At 34.7% G+C, this 16,661-nt stretch overlaps 1 protein-coding gene across 3 annotated transcripts in view; it reads left to right on the forward strand.

Moving 5' to 3' along the window:
- PRDM6 (PR/SET domain 6) overlaps window positions 1-14,369 on the forward strand; it is a 98,547-nt gene extending 84,178 nt beyond the window's left edge. For 2 of the 3 annotated variants that reach the window (XM_039329860.1, XM_039329861.1), the window contains 2 exons: window positions 6,505-6,681; window positions 11,493-14,369. In XM_039329860.1, the coding sequence (XP_039185794.1) occupies window positions 6,505-6,681; window positions 11,493-11,607 (292 nt within the window). In that variant the 3' untranslated portion in view covers window positions 11,608-14,369. The remainder of the gene's footprint in view (window positions 1-6,504; window positions 6,682-11,492) is intronic. The other variant, XM_039329862.1, reaches the window with a different exon arrangement.
- The last annotated feature ends 2,292 nt before the right edge of the window (window positions 14,370-16,661 follow it).

The raw sequence follows: 16,661 nt of genomic DNA on the forward strand, positions 1-16,661 counted from the left end.
AATATGCTTAAAGCTTTGAAGTTTCCATTGGCAACATAAAGCATTTTCAACAAAAGGAAATTACAATTTGTAGTTGTCTAGCTAAAGGCAAAACAAATGAATTCTTTTTTCTAATTTTGGAAAGTAAAATTTAAAAAATATAACTATGAAATATGACTTCCAAGATATATACAGGAAGACACAACCCAGGTTTTTCTGCAGCTATAAAGTAATATTTATTCTAGCTTTGAAACAGCAATATAGCTATCTGAGCCTTCTTTGAGGCAAAACATTATTTCGATTGAAGAGGTGTTATACACCCCCTTTAATTGGTCTTCTAAATCAACCCCACATGTCATAATGAAATCTGCTAGATCAGGCCCAATTGAACACCTGCAGCAAGGAAGAGCTTATCTTTTTCTAAACATTTAATTCTTTTACTATATAATTCTTACCACTGGAAAAAGATTTGTAAAGTTCAGTGGAAAACCAACCTATAACTTAAAACTATTTGTATCTGACTCCAGGTCTAGGGTTTTTATATGATAGTCCTTCAGATACTTGAAAGGTGCTGTCATGTGTCCTCTTCTCTAATGAACTTTCTTGTAATTCATATTGTCCCATGAAAGGTCTAAAGGATATTGAGTTTTTAATATATTTTCTCTGTACTTCTTTAATTTTTATTGCACCCATGTTTTGTATCGTCTGTTTTGTGTGCATCATTTTGAGACTGACAGGCAAACACAGGGTACATTTGTAAATTGTTATGATCTAGATTTCTACAGCACTATCCATATACATGTACAGCACACTCTGAAACATGACATGGGGAAGGCAGTGCAAAAAATAGAATATGTACGTATTTCAGTTACATACTCTGATGTTTATGGAGATTCTCAATCATCCAAGTCATAGTTGTCCCAAAGGTGCTTTTTCAGGAGGCAACTGGACTTCCTTGTTTTTCTTTGAAGACCTTTCACTTCTCATGCAAGAAGCTTCTACAGCTCAGACTGGATGGTGGGGAATGCAAGGATTTATATTCCTTGCAGACAACTGGTCATTTGCATTCTTTTAGAGAGTGCCTGAGGCCACTTGAAGGTTTATCTGTGTCCTCAGGGTCACTTGAGTAGTGCGAATGAGTGTGGAGCCTTCTTGGAACTGCTGAAAGGACTGTGTTGTACACTGGAGATAGATGATGTTGTATACCTCCCCCTCTATTGAGATTTAGCCGTCCATCTGCATTTAAAAGACAAAGATCACTCTTTTGAAGACAGCAAAGTGCACATTTTGGATAGATAAGACTGCTGGTTTGAAAGAAGGGTCAAAGAGGCCATCTATGTCAAAATTGAATAGCCTTTTTCAACAGCATTTTTTTAGAGACATCATCTATCTCCAGTCTACAACACAGTCCTTTTAGTAGTTCCAAGAAAGCTCCACACCCTTCTTGGTGACCCTTTGGACACAAATAAACAGTGGCTTCAATGACTTTCTAAAAGAATGAAAATGACCAGCAATCTTCAAGGAATATAATCCTTCCATTCCCCACCATCCAGTCAGAGCTGAAGAAGCTTCTTGGATGAGAAGGCAAATGTCTTCAAAGAAAAACAAGAAAGTCCAGTTGCCTCCTGAAAAAACACCTTTGGTACATGCTCTTATATTTAAGATAAGTAAGAAGTAAGTACTGGGGTGTTCAAGGAACTCTAGCATTTAAGATGGACATAATGGTGGAAAACTGGGGATGGCAGCAGACAATAGTGAGGAGCCTTTTTAGATATCAAGAGCTACCTGAATGTTGTTGTAGAACAAATTCTTTTCTATACTTAAGCACGAGGATAAAGTATAACTCTGAATTAGAACATCCTGGATGTGCTCCAGGAAGGGCACAACAGAACTTTATGTATTGTATATTATGGCATCTCAGTCGTATCCAAAGTATTTAATTTTCTTTAAATACCTTACTTTAAGTTCTTTACAGTTGTTTTTTTTCTTTTAAACAAGTTTTATTGTTTTTTTCATTTTACAAACAAGTGCTTAAGAAACAACGTGGTGGCAGGGCAAACAATTGTCCACAAAACAGAGTCATACTCATAAAGTTCAGATTAAATCATTTAAAAAACCCCTCTCTTTTTCCTCTAATGACATATTATATTCAAATTGATATATTTCAATACAAGTAAATCAATCCTAACAATCCTCAATAACCTTTCATCCAAATAAATCCACAAATCCAAATCCTGTGTTAAGCTTAGCTATTTCAACTACTATATTCCATATTTCTAATCTAAATACATAATTAACACTTCGGGAGTCTCCCCATTACCTTTTTCCTTAATATATTCATTAAATATTTATTAATATCATTTCTTCTTTTTTCTTATTTTTCTTCCATTACAAAGTGACTATCAGTTCTAATAAAAAAAGATATTAATTCAAATCAGAAATGAAAAAAAAGAATAAGGAAGAAAAAACAAAACAAAAAAGAAAAGAGAAAAAATACCTTTCTATTTCTATTATACTTTATAATCTAACAATCAATCCCTCAATATCTGTATCAAATTTCTTTAACCTCCTCCCAAAATTACTATATCCAAAACATATTAATACATAGACAAACAACTTATTATTAAGTTCAAACCTTTAATTAATTTTTATTCAATCTAACATCTTATTTAACTGTCTTAAGCCATAAATCAATCCATATCTAATAAGCCTTTTAAACCCATTACATGAAGCCTTAAGTCACACTCTTAAATCTTATTCTAGCTTTCCTTTTATGCCAAACAGGTTTCCATAATAATGCCTCTATATCAATGAACAAGTCACATTTTATGCCTTGTAGTATCCTTTGAATCGATCAGAGATGTCCTCTTTTCTGTTTTAGAGACCTAGCTCCTTTATAAGTAATCCCTTGTTGTTTCGAAAATTCAAATCTCCACGTTTGAAACTGTTGAATAGCAGGCTCAATTATCTCCAACTTTGTAGATGATAGTTGTTTATCCAAGCTACCATAGTTCTCAATTTGTTGGGTTTGTCTGTCCATTTCTGTTGGTTTTAGGGTTGTAAGTGGTTTAATTGCAGTCCTTTTTAGTTCCTCAGAGATCTCATCAACATGCATATGAAGTAGAATGGAGTCTTCTTTACCTTTAGTTAATCCCGCTTCTGTTGTTTTTTGATCTATAGAGTGCTCAGATAAAGTCTGGAAGTCGATTTGTAAATTCAAAGCAGAATTTCTGTTTTTTATTTCCAGGGTAAATTTTTTTATTTGCAAACATATTTCATCAAACTTCGTAAAGATTTCCAGTATAGGTTTATAGTCAAGTTGAACCAAGGGTTGCTCCATTTCAAAGATAATTAGAAACAGTCTGTATCATTTAGTAGAGGCTGTGTTCAAGGAACATTCAATCAGTGTTCACCCCCAACAGTACAGCTGTTAATTTTCTTTGTGTTTTTCCTTTTATGGTAATCTAAAAATCAAGGTCAATCTCACCATAAGAAGAAAGAGAAAGTTGTAATTTTAACTTTTTCCACAAGGTGTCCTCAGTACATTGTAAAATCTTCTCCCAGAGACCAGGAATCTCATAAACAAGATCAGGAAACACAGAAAAAAAGAAAATTCAAGTCCAATAGCAGATTCAATATTTAAAATTTTTTCCAAGACCTCAAAGTAAAGAGAAAAAAAAATAAAAATAGAAAAAAAATCACTTTAAATTAATTCAGTCCTTTTAAGCTTCTTTTTCCCACACTCACAAATGCCGCTTTATTAGAGTAGGGAAATCATTTCAAAGGTGCTTTTTACAGGCACAAAAGAAAAGAAAACCAAGAGAGGGAGAAAAAAAGTCTCACCCGACTCAGCCACGGTGGTTCCTGTGCTTAGATGTTCTTCTGACTTCTGGTTACAGCGGCAAGGTGAACGGTCATTTTACTGGCCGTTCTTTCCACCGTCGGCCCAAAGGAGCAATCTCAGGCCATGGAAGAAGCTGCCACTCTCCCACAGATGATGAGGACCTCCTCAGCAGTAGCTGCCCCTCCAAGGCAGCTTTTCGACCCGATTAAGGGTCTAACGGCAGTGGAGAATCACTGGCAAGGAGAGCAGTCTCCTTGCGCAGCTGTGAGCGCCGCGATCCGGAACCGGAAGTCAAGTTCTTTACAGTTATTAACCAGAGCTGAGCATCACACTTAGATAAAGCCTGAATCATAGATATATAGGATAATTTGGGGCAGTAGAGCAGTATAACCTATTTTTTAACCTTGAAGCTTCACTTATCCTGATAGAGCTACATCAATATGGAACCCATAACTGCATTACTATGGTGGGAAGGAGAAGAAAGAAGATTAGATTCAGTGGTGTATTCCAAGTAAGAGTGACTCTTATGATCAGATCACTCTTTATTTTCTTATTCTGAGCACTTTGGGAATTAGTTAAAAGATTTGGGAACAGAGAGCTTTAGTTATTATTATTCATTGTACTAAATGTCTATGGAGATTCTCAGTCATCCATGTCATAATTATCCAAGATGCTTTTTCATGAGGCAACTGGACTTCCTTGTTTTTCTTTGAAGATGCTTCGCTTCTCATCCTAGATGCTTCAGAGCTGAAAGTCATGAAAAAGTATCTTTGGGATTCATTCTACTAATTGTTAGCCTTTCATCTATGACGATTGTATAACAAAGTGAACTGTTTTAACTAGATGATTGGCTTGATGCCTATTTTCTTTTGAGGAAAATATCAGTACATTTTAGACTATTCTCTTCCTTCAACCAGGGCTTCAGGTGCAATCCCATTCTGGAAAGAGTATCATTGTTTCTCATTAACACACTTTTTCCATTTGCACAAAATCTATTTTAGAAACTTCAGTCGAAGTGTCTAAAATTTGGTATGGGTATTTGTCATAATAGGAACTATTTTCATGATAATTTTTTCTTCCTAATTAAAAGAACCTGAAGTTCTTTTAAAACAAAGAAACATTTTAAGAGAATGTAAATTGGGGAAAAAAATCTTAGCACCACTAATTGATTCCATATTAATAGCAAACTCTGAAAGAATGGGCCCATTGAACTTCTGGAACCAAGGTGTCATGTTTTTCTCTTGCTGCCAAGCAAATCTTTTTTGATAGTCGCATGATTAGAGATGACAGGAAAATATAAGATATGTTGGTTTCAATTCATGGAGGTCTTCATAAATATTAATTATTACCTTGAACTGGATTTCTGCCTTTAGGACTACAGTCTGCAGAGAACTTAAGTAAAAATATTTATATTTTCATTGCATTGCTTTTGTGGATATTAATAGGATTTTAAGTAAACATGCTTTTATATATCTCCGCCCCCGTATGATTGGCATAATCACATGCAAAACAAGCTACGTATGCTTCAACCTTTATATTATTGAGATGTTTCTCTATCTAAAAAGATCTCTACCCCACCAATACATTTTTAATGTATAAGGTTCAAAGCAACAGACTTTTTTGTCCTTGTTTTAATGGCATTTTTACCTACTGAGTACAGGACTGCAGGGGGAGGGAGCTACTTGTATACATTCATTGGTATTATTGATGACACATCCAAGCCATGTACGTGGGTTCTTTGTGTGACGGTGGCACTAGTGAATAAGGAACACAAATTGGAGCTAATCAAGACTACATGTAGCACAATAAAATCAAAGAATGTCTAGTCTAGCTTTCACTATATTAAATAACTTCAAGTTTTTCTAAGAATCTTCTAGAATTAATAAATAGGTGCTGTATTTAGATTCCATAGGCACTGATAATACTTAGTGTAGAAGGGTTATTATATTCAGCAGTACAAGCTTTTAAATGAAAGATTGAATTCCAGGCTCACACCATCTCCAAGTCCCTGATTTATTAAGCATGACCTGTCTTAGAGATTTCAAACAGAAAAATGATTGGAGCAATCTTGTTGGATTCTTTGCAATATAACAACTATATTGCACATTCTCAGAAGAATCAAAGATACTATTGTTTGTAGCTGGTAATATACTCAATGTTTTATTGTGAGGAAAAGAGAGAAAATATAAGGCGAGACCTTCTATGAAACTGAGGTTCCCTATTATTAAAAAAAAGACTATAGAGACAACTTAATGTCCCCCAAATGTATTGGACTTTGGCAATATCTAGCAAGCATACCAGTAGCTACAGACAATGTTTGCTAGGGGTTATAGCAGGAGTCCTCAACCTTGGCAACTTTAAGGCTTGTGGACTTCAATTCCCAGAATTCTTCAGCCAGCAAAGCAAAGCTGGCTAAGGAATTCTGGGAGTTGAAGTCCACAAGTCTTAAAATTGCCAAGGTTGAGGACCCCTGGGTTATAGGATATGATATTTATCAGTTGTGGAAACCATCAATAGGAAAGATGAGAAGAACATTTCAAATTTTAAGAAAGTTCACTATTAAATTCCCTTTTAAAGTAAGCAATCAAAGCTTGGCGGCACCACCCATATGATTTTCCATGTGCTGCAGTTTAAAAACAAAACAAGTAGTGATCACATTGGGTGTTTCTTATTTTCTGCAGGCCCTATCAGTGTGGACACTGCTCCCAATCCTTCTCCCAACCTTCAGAGCTCCGGAACCACGTAGTCACTCACTCCAGTGACAGACCTTTCAAGTGTGGCTATTGCGGTCGTGCCTTTGCTGGTGCTACTACACTCAACAATCATATCCGGACACATACAGGGGAGAAACCCTTTAAGTAAGTAATCAAAGACTCAGTTGAGCAGGAAGGGAATTAGAACACTAGGATAAACCAAATTTAGATTTCACCCTTTCAGAGATGTCCTTTTTGAATTCAGTTCTGAATACTAAACAGACACGTGAACCTGGCTGTGCTCCTTCTTTATTTCAGTGGCATTTGTTTAGAAGAAAGAGACATGGACAGGAGTCATTAGCTGAGTCCGTAAGGATTATGATAGTATATCTTCATATTTTTATTTCTACCTCTGCCTCCTTTGACTATCTATATCTCAGCTACATAATCTTGTAATTTCACTAGAAAATGGTGGTTGTTTTTTTTAAAAAAAGTTTTCAGTAACAATCTCTCCAGTAATAGTATCTAAGAATGCCAAAATAAATAAGAGTTTTTCAGGCATATGTCATATATGATACATGGAAGAACATTAAGTGGGGAACAATTAGTGAGCATCAAAGCAATAGTGATTGCATACTTTAAGACAGAAGTATTTTAAATAGGAAAAAAATACACAAGTGTATGATTATATTATTTTATATTGTTGTAATATGTAGCAATTTTAAGTACAAGTAATATTTCAGAGTGTAATTGGGGAGTGGAAAACATGGCTTGTGGATACTGAACTACAAATTATATTAGGTTTGACCTACAGTGATGCTCAACATGATTGATAAAAGTTGTAATTCAACAATATTCATAGACCAATCAATGGAATCTAACTCATTCTGGTTCAAGTGTTCCCCTCATGAACTTTTACTACATTACCTCCCAAAACTAATCAAGACAGAGCAGCTATCAATATGAAAAAAATAAAAGCAGCAGAAAAGGTTTAGTGAGTCTGCCTTCCTCCACTTTATCATCACTAAAGCTGAATTGAATTCCATGTTGAGATTTAGTTGCTTTGCAAGATGTGTTTGAGATGGACATCCTAGGTTTGAGATGCATATGAAAACAAGGTTTGTTGTTGATTGTTTATATTTTAAGTAGTTCAGATAAATCAAATAAGTTTGAAAGAACATATTTTTTAAAAAAATTATCAATAAGCTTGTAATTGATTCTGCTACTAATTATGGGATAACCAGTTAGCGTTCTAGTTAAAGCATCAGGCTAGAAACCAGGAGACCATGAGTTCTAGTTTTGCCTTAGGCACAAATGTGGGCCTTGGGCTTGTCACTTTTTCTCAGCTCTAGGAAAGAGCTGAGTTGAATGCCCAGAGTATGAAGAGAAGGACGCGAGTGCTATGTTTTCCAAAATCCAACTCAATCAGTGTTTGGCTTCGGTCTAGAATGACACAAAAGTGCCGTGTCAACAAATGGTGGCTACTGAACCATTACAAAGAATTAAAACAGCCAATGGAAAGAGAAGCCAAAAACTAGCAGTTCAGATTGATTTTATGTAGTTGCTGTGTAAATAGATTTTAGTAATTAATTGTACAGGCTTCCAGGTCAAAATGGAAAATAGATTTCTTTTAATGTTAAGATGTTACTTATATGTAACCTTGTTGACTCCATTTAATTTCCATCCCTATAACATTCTGTTTTTGTCATGTTTTCAATAAATCTACAATTTGCACCACAAAGAGCCAGTCCTATTTTTTTCCCTTTATATTTTCTTTCTCTTTTCTATTTCCCAAAATATCTGAATTAACCTACACACAGTGGTTTCAGTTCAGTTCCATCCATGAAATAAATGCTTAGGAACCTATTCTATTAGATACATGAGAATCATGTTAATTTTATATGTTTTATTCTTTAACTGATTTTTACATAAAGAATTTACCATTATTTGATATCCTTATTTCAGTTAATATTAAGAGATTTATGTAATGAAAAAGCAATTTGAAATCCAATTTTAATGGATATTGAAATGATAATAGTGTTTTGTGTAAGACCAACATCTTTACTCAACAGATATATTGCATTATAATTTACAGAATAGCATATCTATGTAAGAATTTATAATGTATGAAATAATACATTGGAATAATTTAGTTCAATAGTGTGTTGTTGTACCTTTTCAAAAGTTATATATTTCCAGTGTATGTGTTTATGTGTCTAAGTATAAATATACATACCATTATATATTATATCATAAAACACAAATGAAAATATACATTTGGACAGGAGAAAAAATGATTCAACTACTGGCTATATTACAGGTGTAGAATGGTCACCATGAATATTAGCTGTATGGAGGATTTATTTATTTATTTGATGCATCATGAATAATCCTAAATCTCCCAAGTGTTATTTTATCTTGTTTCAGTAAATACTTATTTTGTACTTAGACTTATGGTCATGCTTTTTAAATTTGGATATTTTATGAATGCCATATGGAAATTACTTGAAGTAACTTTAGTATAGTATTACTAATATAGGAGCAAATTTTACTTCATGATCCAGGAGAATTTGGTCCTCATTTCATAAGTTTTCTGTTTTCACTTGTGCCTTTGATTTATAATATGCTTCAGTAGTGACAAGGTGAGAACCAGTATGATGTAATGGTTAAGGTATGGAAACCTGATGAAACTAGCTGGATAACATTAAACAAATCACTCTCTGCCCTTAGAACAGGTATGTCAAACTCGCAACGCCACGTGACATCGCACGACGTATCACAACCGTGTCCCCATTGCCGGCAATGGGGTGGGCGCAGTTTCGGTGTTATGCATCCGGCTCGTGGGCTGGCAGTTTAACATGCCTGCCTTAGAAGAAGGCAATAGCAAATTTAAAATATCTTGTTAAGAAAGCTGGAGAGATTTGTCCAGGCAATAACTAAAAGTCAGCACTGACTTGGGAGTAGATATATGACAGACAGGAAGACAGACAGTTATACACATACATATGAAATATATATCATATTTGTAGCTTTGTTGATATAGAAAAGAGAAAAAAAATCAAATCTAAGTAGAGATCACTGCAATGTACTATAGAAACTAAGTCTAAAAATGAATTGATTTCAAGGTGCTCATAAGGAAAAACAAATTCATAATTTGTAAGTTTATCAAGCAATGAAAGGTAGTACATTCTGACACACTAATCCAGTAACTAATCAGTTTTCTAATAAACAATCAGCAACACACTAATGTGTCATCAGCATTTCAGGAACTCTGGAGAGAGGAAGATCTGCACATAGACATTAATGAATACACCAGAAATCATTAGGTGATCAATAGTTCTGAGTTATTTTCATTGAGCTGATAAGTCTGATACATTAGACCTGACATTTTACATTTGTCAAGATCACGGTGCAGTTTTTAACAGTAGAACAGGCTGCTAAAATATTCTAAGAGAAACAATCAAAGAAACATAACTTAAAGATCTTGACATGTTAGACTGGAGTAGAGATAAGATGAATGAATTTGTAACCTTCAGGCCATAGGTTTCTCAAGCCATAATTTTCTTTTTTTTTAAATGACACACACTTTATATCATCCTGAAATTATAAATTTATAAATTATAAATAAACAGTTCTTGATATATTCATAATGAACTAATTCATTATATATATATAATGTTTACAATAGAAAGATGCACATAAACAGTGTCTCCTTTTATTTCATTTGGATATTTTTTATGTAAGGATATCTTGGATTATGAGCAGGCTTCTTAAATCATTGTTAATTAATTATTACATATGATTCTATCAACATTATGTTAAAACTGTAGTTTGTAATTCACAAATATCTCCTTTGTCAACTCAATTTAAATTAATGTGCTCAAGAAATTCTTATGCAGGCTTTATTCATTCCAATACAATCTATCTGTGACAGCTTTACTGGCTTGAATCTTATGCTTAATTCCACAGCCAGCATGTAGTTTAACATATCTGGAGAGCATCTAATTGGACTAAGTGATCTAGAACAGATTTCTTGCTAGTTTTTTTTTTTTTTTTTGGGCTGTAAACCTGGGAGTAAAATTGTAAGAGTTTGTTTATCGAGAGGGCATTTGGTAGCAGGATACTTGCTCAGATGAAAGTTATTGAAAAGAATATTTACATCTCATAGATTGCTCAAGTGTTAAACATCCTATGCTGAATATTAAGTCAAGTTATTGAAGGCCAAAGTTTGGAAAATTAATTCTTATCTGAAAGAGATGAAGTTGTTTCTGTTTGAATTATGCACATCCCTTGGATGTTCACACAGAAAGCCTGCATCTTAAATATATTCATTGTCTTGTCATATCATTTAAATCTATGAGGAGAAATGGCAATGGGACACGCAGTGTTGAAATTTGGGGGTTTCTGTCTGATCATTTCAGCAATATACTGATTCCATAATAATATTTTTAAAAGTCTCTTTTTAATCACAATGACACTTTGTATCACACTGGCTAAACAGTAATTTCAGAGAAATACAGAAAGTGATTATTGTTTCCCAGTTTCATGATTGTTCCAATAGGTAAGATTCCTGATTTTAAATTAGCAGGAGGTGAAATTCTATTTGTCATCAATTTCTCTGAGGGATTACAGAGCAGAAAACTGCAGACAAGCTGCTTCTTTGATGGCTCACTCCTAAAAATCTCTTTTTGTTCTTTATCTATTTGAACTGACAGTGATCAGAGCTACAGTAGGACAGGCCTCTCTAGAGAAATCACCTTCCCCTATCTATTGACAGATTCCCTTGTTCTGAATCAGACAGGCCTTGTCCCATCATAGGCATCAAGGCCTTGGAAGTAGCCACCAATTAAACCTCTTGAGCCAGTAAAATCTGAAGCCACTTTTGAGTGTCTGTTCTGATTAGGCATGATAAGACGAAGCCCCCTGCCCCCCAGGAGCAGCTTCCCACTCTCAATTTTCTCTCTTGCCTTTCCCAGGTGCGAGAGGTGCGAGAGGAGCTTCACCCAAGCCACCCAGCTGAGTCGACACCAGAGGATGCCCAATGAGTGCAAGCCAATAACAGAGAGCACAGAATCAATTGAAGTGGATTAACTGATTGACTGGTTGGAATTAAACTGCAAGGAAAGTCATGATTAAATGTCACGGACACTTAAGCAAAACCAAAGATTTCCTCTGAGCAACTTTCAATCAGTCTCAGAAAACCAAGAGCAGTAATAAAATAAGTAAGATGTTAAGAGATATTGATCCTGGCATGGAAGCGAAACCAGGGAAGAGATTATTTATTTATGACTAAGAATGAGACGGATTTCAATGGACAAGAAATCCAAGCCTTGTAGGATTTCCAGCCCCTTCCTCATCATGTATTGCTTTATTTCTAAAAGCTTTTATAATTGCTATTTAATACCAAAGCAACAAATGTCAAGGGCTTTTCTGCCCATAACTATGAACGGCAAATGCACAGGGAGTTGTTTATTGTTGCACCTTTTTCTTCAGCACGACTCAATGGACCCAAATATGTGTTCTTGATAAGGTTCGGTTGGATTGCCATTCTTTTGACTTGACAGTAATTTAAAAGGACTAAATGACAAGAGAGAGAAGGTGATCCAGGACCATCATTGCCCTCTGACTAAGGCACATTTCATTTCCATGGGTTCAAAATTCACATTTTGTGCACTTTTTTTGTATAAATGTTTTCATTAGCCAGTATTGCATTGGCCAAGGAGATCCCAGAAATGTTAAATAAATCTGTAGATATATATGTTGTAAAATATCCATAAGGAAAGCATTTGAAATATGTAGAGTTTTTGAAAACTGTTCTCTTTAATGAATGAGACATATTATTCATAACTGATGAATAATTTCAAGTGAAATAGTGACACTCTCTTATCTAAAGTTATCATGCTTGAAATCATAAACATTAAAAGTGGTATAGCAAGAGGCATTCTTTACTTTAATTACAAAGAAGAAAAATCAATACAATTTGTCCATGTTTAAAATTTTTACGATCATCCACACAAGGCAAAAATAGGTTCATGCTGTATAGCTACGACACAGGATAAATTCGGTTCCAATTTTCTATTATACAACATAGAAAAATACAGGCAGTTTAGATGTCAGTTACTACATGGACACAGAAGTAAAGTCATTCCTGAACCCACACATTTGATATGATTGTAATATCTCCTGACGTACAAAAGGCTTAAGACTTATCTGCCTTTATTCCTCTCTATGTGCATATTCTCAAGTCCTTTCCCCATTTCTTGCAATGGTGAGCATAATCTCTGAGCATAAAATGGTGGAGTAAGGATAAACAGTCAATATGTATATTTACATGAAAGAAAGTCCTACCATATTAAGTGGTTATGTGGGGCAAATGTGCATTAGATCATCAATTTTAATTTTATGTTGAAGCATTTTATATTTTTTAATCTCAATTGACCATGCTGGCGGGACTTTATACTAAATTAAATTCACAGTTATTCCCATCACTTCAGAGTAATATTTATTCCTTGAAGGTCCTTTGGGCCATTTCCAATTTTTAAGTCCTTTAAAATTGAAACACATGAAAATAGTTGTGTTGTGTGAGATAGGTGGCAATATAAATGTGATAATTAATTAATTGTGAAACGTACTACAAATGAATAAGTTGAATGCTGTAGCAAATGTAGCAAAAGACTAATCTAACAATAGGTAAGGTGACCTTCCTACTCTGCTCCCGATTGGCCCTATTTCCTTCTTTTGTTTCTGTGGTTTAGGGGTTAGCCCAATGTTAAAGATTAAATTTGCAATATTGAATTAAAAACTTAGTAACAAAAACAAAACAAAAGATTTATAAGGTACATCTTTGGTATTGATGATATAGTTGCACAGATATTTAATCAAATCAACAAATTAATGAAATCAAATACAAGATGTATTGTTGGTGTGTGGATAAAAAAGTCCTTTATTCTCGTTCTCAGGATGGCCTGTGCTATAAAAGATTATCATCATCATCTGGTTATTGATTCCTTTGTACAAGCCAATTCTACCAATTTTGAAAGTCATCACTGGCATGGTCCCAGACTCAGTTGTATTTATCAGGCATAATCTGTAAATGCCATTTTTGCCTTTAGAACCTTACCTCATTACCTCATGACTGAAACATCACTATATAATTCATAAACCTCTTGAGTTAATGTATTGGCTCATTTAGAAAAGTAACCAGGCACCTCTGCCTCATTAAACATGTAATATTAAAGAGTTGAAATTTGTGTATTTCATACCTTTTTAATCACATTTTTCTATTACAAGAGTAGCAGACAAAATATATAAATATGAATAAACATTATAAAATTGAAACAACAAAGTAACAATAATAAAGGATCTAGAAGAAACTCTTGCTGGCCCGCATATATCTAGGAAATGGTTGTTAGCTTCATTTATCAACTTTAATGGTCTTAAGGATATGGCACTGTTGATACCCAAGAACATCAATGGATTTTCTGTTCTGCAAGGTGAGCTGCAAATTTCCCAGTAGTAGTACTGCATGCTAGGGTATTTAGCAGTGCTTTTTAAACAATGAGAGGCCTGAGGGATTGATCATGAATTTCCTTAATGCACTAGAGAATTTTTGCTTCTTATTTTGTACTTTACTGCCAACTGAATAAGTTTATTCCAAATCAACTGATGTGTTTATTTTGTGGAAATGCATAAAGATTAGAAGTATCAAGACATCTCTCTAAGTGCTTTTTAGAATCTGCAAATTTTTTAGATCAACAAGACTTTTCTGAACTTTAAATACTTGGATTTAGCTAAATTCCATAACCAAAAAATCAGTGTTGAACTTCCCTTTAAAAAGTGTCTATCTTTAACATATTTTAATAAATGTGACTTACGTTTCAACCTGGGAAAGTAAGCGAGTTATACTTGTTTCTCATTTTCAGTGTATTGTTTACTGTCCTCTTTCCAAGTGCAACTTTCAAAATTAGATCCTATTAATCTGTTGCAGAAAAAAAGGCATTAGAGCACTATTTCACAACTTTAACAGCAGCACATATTTATTGGATATAATTTATTGTTCAACCAAATCTGCTCTTTCAGATTAAGAAAATTGCCACCAAAGCTTTATAGGATTGTTATTTTTTTAACACCAGATTTTCCATTGTTTTAATTAATGCAAAGAACAAAGTACCCGAATCAGGGGAATAAAGAAGTTATGGCTTGCAGCATATACATTTTAACAAAACAATTCTATACATTTCAATTCAAAAGTAAGCTTTGTTGAGTTAATTGAAAACTAACTCTACATCAGTGATGGCGAACCTTTTAGAGACTGAGTGCCCAAACTGCAAGAGCTGAGGTGGCGCAGCAGTTAGGGTGCAGTACTGCAGGCCACTTTAGCTGACTGTGTTCAGCAGGTCAGCGGTTCAAATCTCACCGGCTCAAGGTTGACTCAGCCTTCCATCCTTCCGGGGTAGGTAAAATGAGGACCCAGATTGTTGGGGGCAATGTAATATATATATATATATATATATATATATATATATATATATATATATATATATATATATATATATATATATATTGCTTACTGGTGTGCACTGCTTAGAGAGTGCTTGCATTTAAAGCGGTATATAAGTCTCATAAATAAATAAATAAAAACAAAACCAACTTATGCATTGTCAAGTGCTGGGTGGGTGTGGCCCATTGGATGGGTGTGGCCCATTGGATGGGCATGGCCGTGGTGGTAACGGCAGACTGGGTGGGACTAAAAAGTTCAATTACTCAATTCCAACTTTGCAAGATCTTTTTTTTTTCTGCAAGAAGTTGAAACTGACTGATTGAAACTTTTTTTTTTTTTTGCAAACGGCAGCGGAGGCCTAAAGTGAAAATGTTTTCTAAAACCTAGCTGAAGGCCTAGGACTGGGGCAACGGTGCGCGTGCCCACAGAGAGAGCTCTGAGTGCCGCCTCTGGCACCCGTGCCATAGGTTCACCACCACTGCTCTACATGAACACAACAAGGAAGTCACCAAATGTTCAAGCTCCTTTAAGGCTTCACAAGTTGCCAAAGCCCTTTTGAACTTATTCAAATCCTTGTATAAATATAAAAACCTATTTCCTTCCTCAATCAGAAAAAAGATAACCTTTGGATTTAGATTAAGGTAATTATTAGTATGAGAATAATAAAATTCATAATAAAATTCTATACTTTTTATACTTTCATGCCAAATATATACTCTGGTAATAAATGTCATTGTTTCAAAATCATCTAAACCAGGGGTGTCAAACTGCCGGCCCATAGACCGGATGCGTCATCTGGAAGCTGCGCCCACCCCATTGATGGCAATGGCAAAACTGTCCCAATATGTCTCACGATGTCATGTGACATCGTGGGTTTGACATGTCTGATCTAAACCATACTGTACCACAAGAAAACATTTTTTTTTCATCAGATTAAATTTTCAAGGGAGAAATTCAGGTTCACTTCTAGAAGCTGGTTGTAGGGATGAATGACAGCAGCATGATCAACAGCACAGCTTCTGAATAATGTGTCTCCAGGCATGTTTTTGTGCTAAGGCAGTCACCTCTTGCAGGCTTTGAAGGACCCATCTATTTAAAATAAGTCATAATGACTCATACTTAAGAAAAGGAATCCAAAGTGTTTGATAGATAAGAAATTTGATTTCTCTGATTTCTAAGACAACTAACAATTTAAATTTCCAATGGTTTTGCCTCAACAAACACCATCAGATTGTACAGCAGATGCAATTTTCTTCAGTTTTGATTGTATTAAAATCAAAAGGCCATAAATAAGCAACAGATTCCACCATTAACTCATTTTTATGATTAAACTATATGGCTGTAAAATATACTGGTGGTTAACACTTTTTCTAATTCGATGGTACTAATGCAAAGCTGTGCACAATAGCACTATTCTGAAATGTTTTAGGATTTGAAGGAAACCAAATTTACTTTTGAATCCTCCTACTCATTTCCCAGAGTTCTTCAGTCAGCACAGACAATTCCAATGTGGAATTTGGAGTGTGCCAAAGTTGAAAAGACAAGTTTAATTCCAAGCCATATATAAGCCGTGCACTGGGGGGGGGGGAAGTGTCTACAAGAGGGAGAGTGAGAAAAATTAAGATGGTAAAAAGGGATGTGGAAT

The sequence above is a fragment of the Crotalus tigris genome, unplaced genomic scaffold (assembly GCF_016545835.1).
Source record: "Crotalus tigris isolate CLP2741 ecotype Arizona unplaced genomic scaffold, ASM1654583v1 scf7180000024419.1143555, whole genome shotgun sequence".
Lineage (NCBI taxonomy): Eukaryota > Metazoa > Chordata > Lepidosauria > Squamata > Viperidae > Crotalus > Crotalus tigris.